The sequence below is a fragment of the Ciconia boyciana genome, chromosome 2 (assembly GCF_034638445.1).
Source record: "Ciconia boyciana chromosome 2, ASM3463844v1, whole genome shotgun sequence".
In the NCBI taxonomy this organism is placed as follows: domain Eukaryota; kingdom Metazoa; phylum Chordata; class Aves; order Ciconiiformes; family Ciconiidae; genus Ciconia; species Ciconia boyciana.
Genome location: NC_132935.1, coordinates 125713884 through 125732954, shown reverse-complemented (window position 1 = coordinate 125732954; position 19071 = coordinate 125713884). Strand labels below are relative to the sequence as shown.

At 41.9% G+C, this 19071-nt stretch overlaps 1 protein-coding gene across 11 annotated transcripts in view; it reads left to right on the top strand.

The window, feature by feature from the left end:
- The window catches only part of RARB (retinoic acid receptor beta), a 333102-nt gene that overhangs the window by 237838 nt on the left and 76193 nt on the right, over nt 1–19071 (top strand). The window contains exons 1-2 of one of the 11 annotated variants that reach the window (XM_072853968.1): nt 1011–1268; nt 1496–1624. The exons of 6 other annotated variants lie outside the window; for them this stretch is intronic. In XM_072853968.1, coding sequence (XP_072710069.1) covers nt 1510–1624 — 115 coding nt within the window. In that variant the 5' untranslated portion in view covers nt 1011–1268; nt 1496–1509. 4 more of the 11 variants (XM_072853966.1, XM_072853970.1, XM_072853965.1 and 1 more) reach the window with 4 other exon arrangements.

Sequence of the window (19071 nt, the reverse complement as noted above, 5' to 3'; positions counted from 1 at the left end):
AGCGTTTCCAGGCTGTTGTTTTTCATTCTTAAAGTGTCCGTAGGAATAAGGACTGCCGGAAGCCTTGATGGAGTCTCTCTCTGTGAGCCAGACTTTGCAGAAGGTGGTTATTTACCTAAAAAGCACAGGGCTCCCCGCAGGCTTGATGCAGACGTTGGGCCAGCACAGTGCTGGCTGTGGCATCCTGGCCACAGACCTGGGACGGCCTTGACACCTACTGCGGCCACGAGGGAGGGCTGCCGGGAGTGCGGTTTTGCCGAGACCTCTCCTCTTGGTGGGAGCAGCCCCGTGCCTTCAAAATGGCTGTGAGGGGGCGGCCGGGGCTGCCTGCCCCGGGGAGGGGACAGCCGCGGCCTCCCCTCCCGGCACCCTGGGGTGGGTCCCGTCCCTCACGGACCTGCTCGTGGCCTTTCTCCCCCCGGAGGAGCTGGGGTTCATTAGCCCTCTGAAAGCTGATACAGCCCCTGCGGGGCCACCGAGCAGCCCCGGCCCCTCTCTGCTAATCAGAGACAGGCGGGACCCGGTGGCCCCCGGGCCGGGGAGAAGAGGGGCCGTGTGGCTGCAGAGAAGTTTTAGCAAACTGAGCTGGAATTTAAAAATCCTCCATTCTTCGCAACCGCCCAAAACATCGTTGTCTGAATTCCCACCCCCCTTCCCCTCCTCCTCGTTGTTGGTTGCTGTGGGGTTTTTTTTGTCGTTTTTTTTGGTTTGGTTGGGGTTTTTTTACTTTATTATTTGAGGTCTTTTTGCAAGTTGGCCTCCCCGTCCGCACCCGCCCTTGCCGCCCGCTCAGCGGCAGCGGGGCGAGTCCGGCAGCGCTGGGGCTAGCGCTTGCCTGCCCGGCTGCCTTGCTTTTTTTGCAGGGCTGCTGGGAGTTGTGAAGGCGTGTGAGAATCCTGGGAGCTGGTGATGTCAGACCGCTTGGGTCATTTGAAGGTTAGCAGCCTGGGAAGGGTTCACGGAAAGTTCACTCGCATATATTAGGCAATTCAATCTTTCATTCCCTGTGACACAAGTAGTAGGAAGTGAGCTGTTCAGAGGCAGAAGGATCTATTCGCGGCCGAGGGGGATCCCGAGTCCCTGCCGGAGCCGTTTTATCCCGGGGCGGCGGGCGAGCGGCGCGGCGCGGGAGGCGGCGGCAGCCGGCGAGCGCCCGGGCGGCCGGCCGGACTCTAAAGAGATTTGGGGGGAAATTGATGGGAGCTAAAACTTGGAATGCGGCTCGCTTCCCCCCATCTTGCTGGATTGGCTGGGCAGCCTGGAAAATGGTAAATGATCATTTGGATCAATTACAGGCTTTTAGCTGTGTTGTCTGTCATAATTCATGATTCTGGTCTGGGAAAAAGACCAACAGCCTACGTGCCAAAAAAGGGGCAGAGTTTGATGGAGTTGGGTGTACTTTTATGTGCCATTTTCCTCCACACCTAGAGGAAAGCACTTTTGCAGGCATTCTGTGCAGGGGGAATCATGTTTGACTGTATGGATGTTCTAGCAGTGAGCCCTGCTCAGATGCTGGATTTCTACACTGCGAGTCCGTCTTCCTGCATGCTCCAGGAGAAGGCTCTCAAAGCATGCTTCAGTGGATTGGCACAAACAGAGTGGCAACACCGGCACAGTGCTCAATGTAGGTCCCAACTGTTCTTTTTCCACTTTAAAGCTGCTATTATTATTATTATTATTATTATTATTATTATTATTATTATTATTATTATTAATTTGCATGTATTGAAAAAAGAAATACTTGTAATTAAGCGCAGGGGTGATGAGGGGTGTGGGGGGAGTTTTTGTGCAAAATGTGGCTTGCAAGCTTTTTTTCTCCTTTTGGCAAGACAGGAAAAAGGAAAGAAGCACCGGGCTGCTTTCTGTTTATCCCTTCTCCTGTAGCGTATTGATCCTAACAACAGTTGTGGAGCCAAGCAGAAACACATAAAATTATAATGTAATACAGCAAATACTTGCAAAACTCCAACCAGTGAAGGACGAAATTACATAACATCTCTGTGGTAGTTTTTTTCTTTGCCTCCTTAATCTAATTTTGTAGCACGTTTGATAATCTGGGTGCATGTTGTCTCAAAGTGCATTTTAGCAGAGCAGCCAAGCAATTAAAATGCTGTTCTGTACAGTTCTTGCAAAGATGTGGAATTGCCGTGGGTAGCTGCCATTCCAAAAATCAGACAGTAGTTTTAAGTTTCCTAAGAAAAGGCAATATTTCTTTGTACTGACCTTGCTGCCACCTTTCTTCTTCACTTTGTTGCTCTAAGAAGTTGCTGTTTTGCTAGAAAACTACTTACTGTGAACACCCTTTGAGTTTAACCATCAATTATTTCTATACCTTGAGATTCAGGCAGCGTTGCACTGGTAACGGAGGAGGGAGACTTAGTGGTAGGACACCTCTGAAAATGTACTATTATGTTATAAGGTCTTGATTTGTTGCTGAAATACATAGATGGTAAACAATGGTAAACAATATTTTAACACCACAGTTTCAAGTTTGAGAAATGACAAAAAGTGCCAGAAAGCATCACCTTATACTCTGCATAAAAGCTTGCAGGATGCTTCACTGCTCTGACGGTGATTTAGATAAATGACTTGGCTATCTATCAAAATGTTTTTAGCACGCTCTCGGCACTTCAGTACACCATTAACTGTATAATTCTGTTTGAAATTTTTGTTTTGTGGTATGTTAAAAAGTTACCTAGGGATTAGAATAGTTCTCCCTTCGATACAGTTTATCTCAAAGGAGCGGAGGGGGGAATTGAAAAATAAATAAAAAAATGTTTGGTGAAGTAGTGTTTTTTCACTCTGCTCAAAAGTTTTCAGTCACCATATGATGTTTGTGTGGGTTGAGTAATGAAAACAGAACAGTAAAAATCAGTGACTACCAGCCTACAACACTGCAAATGTTTTGATGTCTTTACAATTAAAATTAGACTGTGAAGTTCAGCATGGGATGTTTATTTTCTCTGCGCCGTTTTCAAAATGCTTCAAACAAGATATGAAACAAAGCTTTTACTTGAAAATAGTGTTACTAGCTATGGGAGAGCTTCAGTTGGGGGGGGAAGACTCCCCAAAACAGATGTTTTACTAAAAATGTGCTGTTCTCCTTCCATGATTTAAACTTTAGTATAACTTCAGCGGTAATATTGTGGAAACTTGGAATTAAATAAACTTTCCTGGAGTAGGAGGCATATGCTGTCGTTAAAAGCTTACATTCACAAAATATTCTTTAAATAACTTCTGGTTTAAAAATGTCCTGCTCATTCTCTTGTATGTTGTTAATACTTAGAAGCAAGATTCTTAAAAACAAAATATATGGTGTTTGTTCTTGGGCAAGTTAAACACAGGATTACCCTTATCAGAATGGAATGAGTGGTAAATATGTCATTTGCCTAGGGCCTGTGATAAGAGACAAGTGTTGATAACAGCAAAGTTTAGCTAATCAAAGAAACTCATATTAACAAGAGTAAATAAAAAAACCCAGGAAAATGCATTCAGGAATCCAGTCTCGTAACTTTGTAAGCAATAGGATTAATCTTCACTTCATGGGAATTTAAAATCAGGCCGAAACCTGAATCATAATACGGTGGCTGTAATTTGAACTGTGAAAGTTAATGGTATAGAAATGTGGAAAAGCAATTTAGTTAAGGTCCAAATGAAGAATTCTGTTTGATTTCTAGAGCAAGTTTTGGTTTTAACTTTGAAGAAAGTGTAAGCACTTTTATGTGTGTGCGTAAATATATATAAACAGGTTATAAAATACTAAAATTCTCTCAACATGTAAGAGTTTATCTTGCATCTCATGAAAATAATGACAAAACCAGAATTTTTGCGGTCCAGAAAGCTTTTAATGGTTTAAATGTTGCTCCAGTGCTTATAAATACAAAGATAGAAATGTTTAACTCAAGTGTTTCCTGATTCTCTATTTTTATGAAGACCTCTGTGATTTAATGGAATGTAATCATAGCCAAACTTTGAAATTATTAGACATGTAACAGCTAGTTTTTTTGGTCTAGTTTGTTTTATTTTTGGCTCTGCCATAAAAGCAGTACACCTGCAGCCATTGCTTTAGGCCTGAGAAATATTGCTTTGATAGAGATGTGATTGTAGAGTAAAAGGTAAATGGTTGTTGAGGGACTAATACATGGATAGTGCAGACTCTGAACAGGCCAGTAACAGTCCCAGACAGCATCAGGGTTTCGACTAAAACGCTGGCAAAATTGGCCATTGCAGGGGTTAGGGCAGAATGCTGTAGGTCTCCAACTTCAGCACATCTTCAGTATGTTAATCCCGTTACGATTCACTAAGCAAGTGCAGTCCTACAGCATCATGAATTTTCCAGTCCATGAGGGTCTGCAAAGTAAAAATAGAGAGTAAGGCGCAACCCAAACATGACCTTAACTTGTGTGGTATTTTTTTCCTCCCCCCTGTGGGAGGAAAAACCTGCTATGGGTTGCAACCCAAACATTAGCCACTGGATATTGCAAGATGTGTTACAAGCACACAAAAAAATACCTAATTTGGCACTCATACGTGTTTATGCTTTATGTGATATTAGTTATATTGTTATAGGTTTAAAAAGAAAGTATTTATTTGCAAAGAGAATTATGGACTCAGAAATGAGAGCATAACCGACTGCACTTTTAGCCATGAGTCATTCTCACTCCTTTTCTCATTAGATAAAAATCAGGTCAGTATAATCAAATTAGATGAGAATAGTTCTTAAGAGGACAAAAGAGTTAAGATTGCAAGAATGAGTAATTTATCCTCTTTTAAGTAAGGTAGAATTTTCTGCTCCCTTGTAATGCAACGACAACAAATACTGAGAGAAAATGAGTAACTTTTGGTGAAACGTGAGCTAACTAAATACTGCGGAAGTGGGAACGGGACAGGCCCTGAGAGAGAAAGAGCTGCAAGGAATGGCGATTTTCCTTTGGTCTTGGAAAAGCCTATTAAAAAAAGTCTTCATTAGTCTTCATTAATTAAACAGGGAAAAAACGAAATGAGCAGGCCCAAAACAAGAGTAAGTTTGTTTGGCAGTATGTAGTGTTTCAGCTAATTATGTCAAGCAGAAGACTACTGCCTACCACGTTTTGTTAAGTGTAGAAGAATAAGTTTGATGAAGGCAAAAGTTATGGATAGGGCAGCAGAATGTAATAGGATGTCGAGGCTCTTGCAGTATACAGTTCTGATTTCGGTTTGGTGGGAAGTGTTTGCCCAGAGAGGATCTAGCAGGTATTAACTTTCAGAAAGTTCGTGAAGATGGGACTGCAGAAGGCATGCATTTTCCTTTTGAATTCCAGATTATTGCAGTGTTTGGGTCAGGTTCTTGTTCCCTGCAAGCACTGGAAATACTGGAAACATCTGTGCTCAACAGAAAAAAAGCTCAGTACTTTATTTTCTTTCATCTTTCTGAATTTAAAAACAAACATTTTGAAGTGAAGGACTTGTAATCTGCATTCCCAAGTATCAAATTGCTGCAGGTGTGTTTGCTAGTGCCCAGAAGGCAAGATCTGTTTGAACCAGGCTATTTTCTTTAAAGTTCATCTATAAACTTTACAGCTAAATCACTAGGACTGATTTGCTTAGGGACACAGTCTTTGTTTAAATTTTTATACTTGTAGCTTAATGCCCTGAAATATGGGATGAAAAGTGTTTGTTTCTGATCCCCTTCATGCAAAAAACCCCAAAATTGCACGGGGATATTTTTCTTCCAAATTAATTGAAACGAGAACAACTATTCTCTACGTAGACTCCGATACAGTTAACCTCATTCAGCTGCTGGCACAGGAAAACTCTAATGGACACGCACCACTGTCAAAAACTCCTGCAGACAAAAATGATGAGAGGCGTTCGCTGGTGAAGTCAGGGTGGGATAAGCTTGGAGGAAAAGCAAGGTATCTTTGGGTGACTCCCCACTTGCCTAATGAGTGTGCAGCAAAGGTCCAACTTGTCAGAACAAAGCCAGGCTGGCGTGGCGGGTTTCGGTGAAGTTAAGGAGGTGAAAGAAAGAGAATGTTTCAGACAGCGATGTTAGTCATCCTCACGTCCAGTTAAATCCTCGCTTACTGCTGAGCCGTCTTCATTAACCATGTGTGCGTCACGCCTGCACCACAGCCCGGCCAAGCTAAGGGGCTTTGCTTGGGGGCACACGGGGAGCGAGGCACCCCGGTCGGCGGATTATGCTTCCACCTCCCCTAAATGCCCCAAGTGACTGTTTTTGCTCAGGTCTAATTTATACACCGCCCTTTACGCGGCCAATGAACTGCAGCTGTGTTACCCAGCCAGCATTTAGATTTGGGAGCGGGGTTGTGAAAGGGACATTGTGCTCAGAAGAACTGCTGTCTGCCGCGGTTGGCCGCGCCGTGCCCCATCCTGTTGAGACCTCAAAAGCAGAGCACAGCTGCGATGAGTTTCCAGATCTGTTTGGCCGTGGGGACCGGCGCTGGTATGCGTGTGAGTGGGGGGGGAAGCATCCCTCTCCCCCTCCCAGTTTCTGCCTAGGGGGCTGGCAGCAGCCCTCCAAGCAGCGAATTTACAGGGGCGGGCGGCTGGGGCCAAATTAGTTGTGGTTTCGGAGGGCTTTCCAGAGCTTCGCTAGGCTGTAGCGCACAGCCCCGTGAGGAAGGATATCAGTTGATGTATAAAATGGCCAAGGAGCTTCGGTAAATAGACTTTACCCTTCAAATCCAGAGGTCCTGGCAGCGGCTGTGCGGGAGGGTGGGGTTGTACTTTTCCCCTTCCTGTACTTGGACACTTTTGATTATCCAGACTTTCTGGGACTGAGCAGGGCTGCCTAATAACAAAGCCTGCATAATATAATTGCCTAAATAGGCCTATTGTCCTTTTCAAGTCACTGTGCTGTGAAATCTTCCAACTTTTTGCTGAAAATGTTGCCTCTAACATTTAGATGGCTTCATGGCTACAGCAAGGAGGAGATCCTTTTCCCTCATTTCTCATTGCTGGGTGGTTGAGAAGCTGATTATATTCCTGCCCCCTATTGATGTTTACCCCTTTTGGGAAGCAAATATTTTAGCCCCTTCTGGCAGGGTAAACTGCCAAAAGTAATAGGCCTGGAAATACAAAGCTATGATTGATTTTGACCTTTGCTCACGTGCATGAAGTCTGTCCCCATGCAGTGTGACCCATGCCACTTCTTGCTGAAATCCAAGCCCTTTCAAACCAAATGGAACCACGAAAATACAAGCCATGAAATGCTCAAAACTATTCTAAAATAACAGAATAATCATTTTTGCTGTACTGCAAGAAAAAGTATAGGCAGGAGGGTAGCAAAGCTGGATTTTCTAGCAGGCAAACCAAGAGTAATGTCTTTCGTCTGCTGCTGCCTTTTTATGAGAACCATATTCTAGGTACAAAATCAACAAACTGGTATCACGCGGGAATGATTCTTCTGTGCAGTCTTTCGGTCACAGTAATCTTAGCTGTTCCTCCTAATTGTAATCAGTAAACAACTTTCATCCAAAAATGCGGGGTTTAAACTGTCTTTTAAAAAATAATCTAAGGCCTGGGATTTTATTAATCCGTCGTTGCATGAGCAAATGTGTTTCAAAAGTTAAGAATGTCAGAAACAGTAGCCTAAAGTTAGCATCCTAAATCCACATTTCATGGCTTCATTTCCAAATATGCTGAGCATCTAGGAGCTCCCTCAGCACTTTTAAAAACAGGCCACATATTTAAATGACCAAATAGTATTTAGAACCTTCATTTAATATTCAAAAATTTTAAAGGACTTTCCCATTTCCCCAAACTATATGAAAAAGTAATTCAGTGACAGAGTTCAAAACATTAACGGTGGAAATAAGAGACACTTAGAAAACAAAGTAGAACTTGTTTATAAGAGCATAGTACTCTCTTTCTATAAATTTACGAGTCAAGTTTGTAGAATTCCACATTTAAACCACAAACCGAGGTTTTCTCCCCTGTATTTTGTCGGACTCAGATTTCTCTGATTCTCTGTTTGCTTCCTTGCATTAAAGTCCGCTCATCAGATACTCATCAGAGACAGTTTCAAACTTGTGGTTTAGATTTTAATAGCTGGATTATCTTCTTCATATACTCACTCATCATTAGCAGCTGCTCTGGATTGTTTTCCCAGTGGCAGTGAATTAATATGACTGTGGTCACTGCGCATTTTGCTTATTTTGGGGTGGGGGGGAGGGAGGGAGGAAAAATCTAGCTTCCTTCAGCTCATTTTAGTAATCTGAATAGGAGCGGAGAACTTGCATCATGTGACGGGGCAGCTCACGGCAGCTCACCAGCATGGGGTCCCTGTGTGAGAACCTCCCTTGTACATGACAATCTGATAAGGATATCATGTGGTTTAGAAACACATTCCCACAATGTTCACTTCTTTGTCCCTCTATTTGGGAGTGGGTAGGAAAAAAACTTTCAACAAACTAATGCCAGCCCTTATATAACTGACCCCACTTTCACTGAGCGTTCTGTTTGAGCCTTACAGCTTCTTCAAATACTTTTGTTAAGAGAGATGGAAATATAATCCAGCAAGTCTGTGTAAAGAATCCTAGACACCAAGTATATAATATACCTTCTGTTCCCCTTGGACAAGGTGATTTTTCTTTCCCCTGCTTATACCATATATAAACTGAATATTATAAAACTATGTAAGTTAAATATACACATGCAAGTGACACTTGTATAGGTTTAATAGGTTAAAGCTTGAATGAGTATTTATAAATTCTCAGAGTGCTCTGGATCTTCACCACTAAGGACATGATGTTAAAGTCCATACATAGTTTGGAGGGATTTCCGTTTTATGCACTTTCAGTGACTTATATTTTACCTCTAAGTGCATCCCCTAAGAAAAAGAGCAGAGAAATATCTTAAAACAAAGAGGTTTTTTAGCACTGCTTAGTTTCTTTTAATGGTTTGGAGGATCTCTTTCCATTGAACCATAATATTTTTCTCTAGGCTCATGTATTTTTAGCAAGGATCTTTGAACAATAAAATGACAAATTAAGTATATTTTTGTCTTTTAGACCCTTATCTAGTGAAGCACTTAAATGCACTCAACCCTCTATCCTTGATTTTAATAAGAGTTTCAGACACAGTGGTCATATGAGTGAGCTATTAATGTATTTATGTATCACTACTTTTACAAAATACCAGTAAAAGCTCATGTCATTGCGTTGGATGTTCAGCACAACGGACATCCAACATTTGTTTTCTTCTTAGAAAGAAAGAAGGATCATTCTCCTTTTAAAGATATATAGCAGAGGTGTGGAGCAATTAAACAAGTTGCCCGGTGTTGCACCAACCAGAAACAACTGCCACAGTCTGATTTAATTCAGATTTCCTTCAGTGGGTGCTTCAATCCTGGAAAGCCATTTGTGCCTGTAAGATACAAACAGTGGAAGGAATGGTTCAATTAAAAAAAAAAAAAAAAAGGCAGTCAAACAACACAAAAAATCTCTCGAATCCTGTGATTTTTTTTATTTGAATGCAACTTGTGGTGAGTTCCTGAAATGGCCATTACACCATTCCAGTGGTGGTCTCTGCCAAGCTGGCTGGTGCCGCAGCAGCACATCATATAGAGATGTATATCTCTTTTCCTACAAGACGTCCTTGTCATCTTCCAGCCTTGTGCCAGAATCACTCCTCTGCCAGCTGGTGACCGATACCAAGAGGATTCCCAGGTTCCTGCATGACAAGCGGATGTAACAGCTTCTGAGTTGATATAAATATTTTGCTTGTTCACAAATACCCATCTGGGGTAGAGGTGTTCAGGCACGGCGCAGCCGTACCCTGGTTTTTGGGGGTCTCGGAGCCTCCCGCACCGGTGCTCAGGGAACGGCCGTGGGCAGGCTCCTCTGCCACTCACCCCAAAACCCACAACGAAGACCGGCGTTGCCTGTCTTTCCAAGACTGAACATTCACTCGCACACGAAGAAAAAGGACGTGGAAAACTGTGTCACAGTGCCATCTGGCGATACCTGCCCAAACCCGACCCTTGGCAAGGGCTGCGGCCGCAGAGGCAGTTGATCCGCAGGCGGATGCTCTCCCCAGCACCCTGGTTCAGGCGCAGGGAAACGCCTGTGCGCCCCAAAGCTCGCGTCTCTGCGGTTTTTTGCACAGCTCTTTGGGTTGCTCTAAGCAAAGATCCTGTCTTCTCTGCACACCTTCCCTTCCTAGCAGAGAGCGCTTGATCCACCAGTCTGCGTTTTTGGCTTGGGGCACAAGTCGAAGGACTGGCTAAAAAAGTCACGCATGTGTGAGCTTTTTTATTGCTAAGATCAGGTCCTGAGGCGGGGTCGGTCGGTTGTTTTTAAGCGGTTGTTCGTACTTCTGCCTCTCAACTTTTGGTCTGAGGAGGTTTTTCTTTTTTTCCCCTCCATCTTTCAGAGTATTCCTTTGCATTGCTTTGTTCTTTGGGTTGCTCTTTTCATGCGAGGAAGAAATTTTATTAGTTACTGGATCAGTATTATGTCAGATCCTCCTTAGTGGTTGGCTGGAAAGTCTTGGAGACCTGTCTTTCTTAAAGATCCTTCTGTTTTCACCCCACACTTGGAACACCAAGATGTAAAATGCAGAATAAATGGCAAATCACCTATTTCTTTTTGTGCAAAGTGTCTCTGATGGGGGGGGGCTAACAGAAGAATATACTTTTCCCAAGTCCTCGTCTCCCAGTGAACCTCAGCCTTCCTCTCAGTTCAGAGAGCACATTCCGGCTGTGTTTTTCTAGTTGCGCATATCGTCACATGCTATGCAGGTTAGGTATGTGAACTGCTCATCTTTCTATGCTTTGCATGTATTGCCACATTCACTTCTCTGAGAGCCCGCCAGTAAGGATCCATTATCTCTCCGAAGTTTTGAAACGAAGCCTTCAGCTGCCTGCAAGAAGTCAGAGCTGACTCACATCCTTCTGTGTTTTTTTTTCTTATCCGAATCCTTTCCTTTCTCTGTGTTTTGGAGAGGTCCTGCAAGGCTTCATGGTTGAAGCACGAGCTATGTGTTGGGAAGCACTGCATGTCTGGACACGGTTTGGGAAAAGAGCTGTTCCCCTCTCCCTGAAATGGAGTCCAGTATGAACGCTGCAACTGTTCACAGGGGCTGTTTCCACCTTTACTAAAATGTGAAAGCAGAGCTTAGTTACAGCATGATACACTGACACTGCCCAGTAATACCGTGTTTGTTATGCGTTCTCTAACCTTAGTTTCTGTGCAGAACAAGAAAATACTCTGACGAAAAGAGGTGAGGAAGGAGTGACGCAATTAAATGAGATTAAATCAGAGTATCGGTTTCCCTGGAGCACGTATTTGGCTCTTTACCAACAATCTTTTTGCCCTTTTTTCAAATAAACACATATTTTCACATGATAACTCTATTTGAAATATTAATGCTTCCAGGGCTGCATTACCTTTGTTTCTTCATCAAAGTCCATTACTATGAAAAGGCTGCTGTTCCTTAGGCTGTTTCAGCTTCAAAAGAATTTTAGGGCCTGGTCTATTGGAAAGCTTGGGGGTATAATTAGTGAAAATGGAAATAGATGCAAGAGAAATTTAGTTCCTGATGTTTTAATTTAGTGTAGCACTGCCATGTGTTGTTGAAGAGGATTCTTAAAGGCAAACATAATTATTTCATTATGGTCTTCAGAATGCTTTCATTGGTCTTAATGACAAGAAGCTGCATAAGGAGTCATACATTTTAATTAGACCTTCTTATATTTACATCAGATAAATAACAAATAATTGATGAAAAACAAGTCTTCTGAATGGATGATTTCACACAGAGCTCTGGTTACAGTTTAATGATAAAACATTTCTCTTATTGCTTTGCATTTTAATTATCTAGAATTATTACTCTAGCAGAGATCTCAAAATACTGTTATTTCCATGCATTTCATTAGATTCACAACTAATTTATATGAATCTGAAGCTAGAGAAAAGGTGTTTTTCAACATATATCTCTTACAATCAGTTTCCAGCTTTATTAATTTCATTTCGCTTTCATTTCTTACACTTAGATACCTTTTTGTGTGTGTGTGATAGACTCTCCAGTAAAAGCTAGCGGGAAGAGTCAGACCTTTTCCTGTGTCTTCAGTTCCCTCCATAAGAGCAAGTCCTGCCATTGTTAACAACCCAAAAACTCCTTTAGAGGTCAAGGAGTGAGTATGAAATTGCAGGGCTTGTAGTGGAATTCTCTAAGGAAAGATTTGGTGCCTCTTTCTCACCAGCTTAGGTGAAAGTTGTATTCCTAAATCTCTTTGATTTACTTTGAAAATCTTACCAATACCCTTTTACAATTGTGTGTATGCTTGCAGGTGCATTAAAATACTGTATTTTTTCTTTTCTTTACCCCTCTATTGGATGCTTTATTATACCAGGAGAAATTATTTTAGAGTTTTGCTACTTGCAAGAGTCTTTCATGTTTGCAAGCTCTCCGGCCTTTCATTTTTGTAACAAAACATATTTCACATGATTCATTCCTGAGAGTATACAGAAAGCTAATTGTTGTTATTGATTTTAAATTTTGCAACCATTACAAGTAACCCAGATGAGTGGCAGATAAAGAGTAATAATCCATGGAGTTCTGGAAGTGTTTCATGTTTGTCTGTAGTACTTTATGTGATCAATAGTAACTGCCCCATTGAAACTAACTGCTGTATCAAATAACAGTAAATCAAATTAATGTGCTTACAGATTATTTATTGAAAGCTTTAATTGTTCACTGGGGCCCTGCTTATCTCAGGAAACAATAGAAGGCAGAGATCAGGCAAACTGGTTTGCAAATGCCAGGGGTGCCGTGAAACAGCGGGTTCTCCCCTGTGCCTGGGTGGTGTGAGAGCTTTCCAAAATGTGCCCCTGTCCCACTGGGATTGTCCAGGCAATGGGATTGTCCAGGCAATGGGGTTGCCCAGGCACTGGGAGTGCCCGCAGGGGTTGGTCCCCGGGTAAATTGGTCAGAGATGAGTTTTCTTCAGAGAGCTTCTCTTGGGTTCACAGGTTATTCTTTTTTTTAATCATTATTTTTATAGCAATCTCTTTGGATGACGAACTTGTCATATCTGGTGGTTTAAAGTGTGGAAGAAGAACTAATAAGATTTCCCAAAATTTCCAAGAGGTCCATGTAATGAGAGACAAAACAGGATCAGACCTTAGAAAGGGAAGTAAAGGAAAGCATACTAAACTTACTCTGTGGAAAGCTTACCTAGGTATATTGCAGTTTTGGGCAATTATATGCTGCTGTACAGTTGTCAGACTTGTGCAAATATTAAGAAATTAAAAACAATTATTTCTAACTAACAACCCCATGCCATTATATTTTACTAATTCCTTAAAATGGCTGCTCTGCCTTGTCACAGTCACTCTATGAAGTACTAATGCCACAGGTTGGAGGTTTTCTGGGCCTTAAAGTGAAATGGATAGCCTTATAGGCAGTTTCACTACTATCCACAATTTTTTTAATAGCCTCGGTGTGTTGTCAAATTATACTTTGCTGTGGCTTCAGAATCCTTTTGGTATCAGCTGAGGCACTAAAGCTGTCCGTCAGCACATTCAGGATGATGGCACTGAATGAATTTACATTTAATAACATATCTTTCCAACCATGACAACTCGGAAAGCATTTGTAAAAATGAGCTTAATTGCTACAGAAAATGATGGCTCAAACCTCTCAAACATGTCAGGAAAAGGTGTGTGTGCCCCCCCCCCGGTATGTTTTGTGAAATGTACTTATATGCATATGTGTAATATTGGATAATCATAATATAGACATTTTAAAATTATTAAAGCAAAGTAGCCAGAGATCTTCTGGAATTGAATCTCACTTGAAAAAAGTAATTTCCCTTTTTCAAAGCATAAGCTTCGCCTTAAGTTTCTTGGGACATCAGGTGTCAGGACTGAATGTTGCTTGTCCAGCTCTTTGGAAATAAAGTATTTCCTTTTTGCCATATTCTGTATGAAGTATGGTTGATATTTTCCCTGTTTGTAAGGCTGGGATATTGCAGTCAATTGTGAACAGCATAGCTGGGCAAAAAAACCCCCAAGTCACTGTTGAAGGTAGGTATTGAATAGGAAAGACCAGGTGACTAGGACATACTACTAGCACATATGTGTTTGCCTGCGGTGCAGTGTGTGTGTATTTTTTCCTCTTCTGAGTTAGAATGGTACTGAGAGACAACATACACGTAAAATTATGAGCATTCCTCACTCCAATGGTTTAATAGGAAAATCTACTGCAGGTAGAGAATAGGAGAACAGAATATTGGAAAATGTGCTCTCCAGTCGTGGTACTCATCTTGTCTCCAGTCTCTTGTGAATGTCTTACTTTATTGATCTTTGGTCTTCCAGGCAGAGAGTAGAGGTGTGCTCCGAGCCACAGTCGCAGTGTTGCTACCGCTTTCCTCTACTGAGGACACTGAGCTCCTTCCCAGCTTTCAGCTTCTGCTGCACCTACTGTGAAAGGGGCAGAGAGATGTTTGCCAGGTTAACCAGTGAAAAGTAAATTGCAGCTATAATAATTTCAAAAAATAGATAAAACATATTATGTAAAGTCAATGACAAGGACTCTGAATTACAAGGAGAGGACATCTGATGGTGTCCTGGTTTTTGATGGTGCCTCCCCCACTGTGTTATCATCTTTTGTCTAGCAGGTATTCCATTCAGAAATATTGAAATTCCACTTAGGCAAGCATTACGGCTTGATAAGCTGTATATTTTATTTGCCCTCTCAAAAGATATTGGTGATGCTCCATTCTTAAATATTCCATAAACTTGAATTTCTCACATTAGCATCAGAAATGTTGAGGTGAGCTGCTCTTAGTAATGCACTGTCCTGGTCTGGCATGCTGTGGGGATGGAGGAGGACAGAGTTTGTCCCTGTTTTGTTCTCAGATGTTGCAAATGTGTGTGTGCTGGAGCATGTCAGAAAGGTTACGTTTTGGTCGGACTGCCCTTCTAGTTGCAGATAAGCCCTAGTGATGAAAGCCATTTTTTCCTGTCATTATGTCATGTCTAAATGGAAATAATATATTGTTTTAATTATACCCCCACAGTTGCAGCAGTGCAGCAATATGGGTGCAATTAGGCTAGCGTAAAAAATAGTCTTAACACTTACTAGGGAAGTAAGCTACGTGGATGTAAAACATCTATATATAAGCAGAGGTGCCCCAGAGGTTCACTGCAATAAAGTTAGGGGCACAGGACGTGTGTACTGGGATATCTGCTTGGTTTAAGAAGCTACCTTTGCCTCTCCCAGTCTACGCACTGCCCTGTCCTCTGCGGGAGGCTGCTGCTCTGTGGCAGGAGGAAACGCACGGCTCCATTTCACAGCCCCGAGCCTTGCCAGCTTCAGCAAATGGCCCTGTTTTGCAGCAGCGTGGCTGGGAAGCTGGACATGTGCTCTTCCGCCCACTCCGCCAGAGGGTTGGTAACCTCTGGGAAGGGGCCGGGGGGCGGCTGCCTGGGGTTTGCTGGTTCAGCAGGTTTCATCCCCGCTCCGTTGTGGGATAAAACCTTACTCAATAAAGAATCGTACCTCTGGGTGGCATGTTGCCAAAAAAAAGGTCCGCAGCGAGGGCCCGAGAGTGAGATCCTGAGCAATGAGATATAAAGCTGCACAGTTGTTCGTTGCCTTGTAAAAAAGGCGAGTGGCTGTGTGACGGGGGGCTGTCAAAGAAAATAAGGAGTTAGACCTCCTTTTCTAAGGAAATCAAAACTTAGAATTAGCAGAGCAATAAAAGCCTTCTAAAGTGAAAGCTGGAAACAATACATTTTTAATAAAATGGGCAGTTACTCTAATTGCCGAACCCCTACTGTTCAATTTCTTTTAGTGCCCTTATTCATTAAATTCAGCATACTTATTATTTACAGATGTATGCGTTTTAACTTGTTTATAGAAACCATGCTTTGCAGAAAGCTGTGGATGGTATAATACTAATTTGTAAGTGTTTATTGCTGCCTATAATATGCAATTTTAAAAACAATTAAAAATAGCGGTGGAGCTCATCACTGGAGTCAACCCCAAACTGCTCATGAAAAGTGAAATATTAGTACCATGTACCGCCTTAAAGGTTATAGGCCATTTGTAGTGGATTGATAGCATACCCATTAATGAAGAATTTACCTGTTCTTAAAGATTTTAAGCTCAGCAGTCTAGTTTCTAGATATTATTCTAATGTAACCCATTTAAACATATGTGAGAGAGTTCATAATTGCCCTTGTAAATGAGTATAGAAAGGAGGGTATATAAATCAATTAGTGATATCCAGCAGTGTGGCTGTAATACAAATTAATTGGGATGATAAGCATTTTAACTGCTACTATACTTACTTGAAGTAGTTTTGATCACTGAATTGGCTCATGTTGAGTCACTCTATTAATTTTAAGATTTAAAAATACCTAAAGATCAAAATGTTCTGAATTAATGGTCCTAAAGTTTGAGAAATAAATTGAAATTTAAAACATTGCACAGCAAGTCAGCTTTACTGCATTTCCAGATAGAGCACAACAGTTTTATTTTGTCCATGTGGTACTGAACAACTGTGTAATAGTATTACATGATTAAAGATATTAAAACAATAATTTTCTTGCTGGATTCAAGCCACAACAAAAAGTCATGATGAATGGTGTCATAAGAACATGTTGACTATATAGAAAATAAAAAATATATTTGGCAGACATAGTAATACCGAAAACTAATACCAACTTGGATAGGAGGTGAGTTTTGAAGAATAAAATCATTCCTTTAGTATAATACTCTGAATTACTCTGTTTGGATGCTTGAAAAGATTTGAAGATAAAAGAAAAGTCCTCAAAACACTATAAAATATTTAATAACTATAAATGGAGACTTTATGACTATAGTAAAATATCTGGATGTGTACAGAGATTATAGTAACTATTTCATTTCCCTTGCAATTTTTATTCATTATTGAAGATACTGGATATGAGTTTTCGCCCATTTTTGTTTACAAGTCAAGAGTCTTTCTTGGAATTGGTGGGGTGACAACACTGTAAAACAGACCTGAAAAGAAGAATCAGACCCCTTTTATTTTGAAGTGTTTTGTCCCTCACAATGTGCCTTTTTTCTTATTTTTGATCCTGCAGGGAAAACATGCTGAATTTGTCACACCACAATTGTATCAATACGCCACAGAAATAGGCTTCATTTTCATAAATAAAGAATAAAGAGGCCAGAGTTCTCATCCTCTCTAAATTTGTGTTGCTTCTTTGCCTATGCCACTTTAGTCCAGATGAGAATCTGACCTTGGGAATTCACTGGTAAAGCAAACAGGACCTGAATTGTAAGGAAAGTTCATTTGCAAAGGAAAATCTAACTTCACACAAATGATAGCACAATTATATATATATTTTAAAGAAGACCCTATTTTTCAGTTTTGCAATAGTGCGGAATTTTCACTTGAGACTGATGCAATTTTGCATGGTAGTGGCCAGGCAGAAAGTCACCGACCTGAAAAAACTACAGAGCTAGCATCTTTCGGATGTTTTTCTTCAGTTTTCCGTACGATTTATTTTTTTCATTTAACATGTTTTCTTTTTCATTTTGAAGGTAGGCTCCTAATACAAACTGATGAGCTGCTGCCCTGTAAACTCCACTGTGCCTGCCAAACCCTCCGGCCATCCTGTCTGTACACTTACTTTCACCCTGGCTCCCTCATGGTTTCTGCCTGGCCATTTATTTAGCGAAAGACGCTCCTGTTCTCAGTTACTAGCGCGTCATTAAGTCTCGCTGTCCTGAGAGTAACACAGGTATAACCAGATGCAGTTCTTGTCCCTGATATAATTAATCCTGACAAGCTTTCCGCCTTCCACGTTTGCTCAGGTGTAAATGCATCTCTCTGGCTACACGGACACATAAACCCAAATGCAGAACTGCTTTGCTGATATAACTGAAAAAAAAAACCAAAAAAAAACCCCCTGAAAAACAGTATCATTTTCTTTGAAAAGGTGATGTGAACACAAATCTCCTATGTTAGTTATACGTACTTCCCGCAGGTTTAGTGGAGCTGGTGCTTGAGAACCAGGCATTGCAAACCAAGGTAAACCTTATTCCTGTTTGAAAACATCCTCCTGAGCAAACCTACAGAATATGAATGTGCTCTTACAGAGCAGCTGCAGCTTCCTTGTTGTCCTTTACTGCTAGCTGTAGTAAATATGTGTGTAGGGTATGTACTTGCCAGAAGTCCTGGCTTTACTGGGAGAAGCACCAGAGGTGGATGCAGTGACGGTTCCCCTCCAGAATACCTGTGGGACACAACAAAACAATGCAGCAGCTTCAGAATAAGGTTTCAGGGTGTTTGCATTCAGAAGTACATGGTCGGGGCATGTTGGTGATTTCCAGATCGTATGTGCTCAATATATAAGACTAGCCTGGTAGATTCAGGCTGTATATATTCAGGCTGTATATGTTCAGATTCTTGGCGGTATATGTGGCTGGTCAGTATAGTCAAGAGTAGAGGTTTTTGTGGCAGTTTCTGGTGTTGCTTATGCCTGTATGGGACACAGCGCCCATGTGTATGGGTGCTGATGAGTTACCTGCAGGAGAGGATTTGGGACTTCTCTTAGGGCAGGTCTGTTGTCTGCTGGGACACTCCTGTGTAATTGTATATATGGTGGGGTAGTCTTGCAGAAAGTTGATTCTTAGCTGGCCGTGGAGATCGGAAAACGAAGATGAGCCTTTCACCATCTCTCCTGAGTTCCCTGCCAGCAGCAGTGGTGGCTCTCAGGGGAGAAGGCACCCAGCCCTGGCCTGCCTTGCAGTCGGCAGCTGAGTGGGGTGCACAGGCAGACGTGGGGGTGCTTCGGAGCCGCCACATTAGAGGGACTGAGCACAGACTTAACTGAGTTCCCTGCTCTGTCCTGTATCCCATGTGTAACTCGGGGCAAGACACGTAAGGCTATGTTTCTAGACACTGCTAGAGCTACAGCCAGGTTGTCAGTTGCTCTTGAAAATCCCAGTTGGGTACTGCTTGCGTTTTTCTAGGAGTTTAAGACCCAAGCAAATCAAGCTCTTAGGCTGTCAGTGCTTCTGTTTCCCATCTGTAAAGTACGAAGAATAGCTCTTCCCTTATCTCAC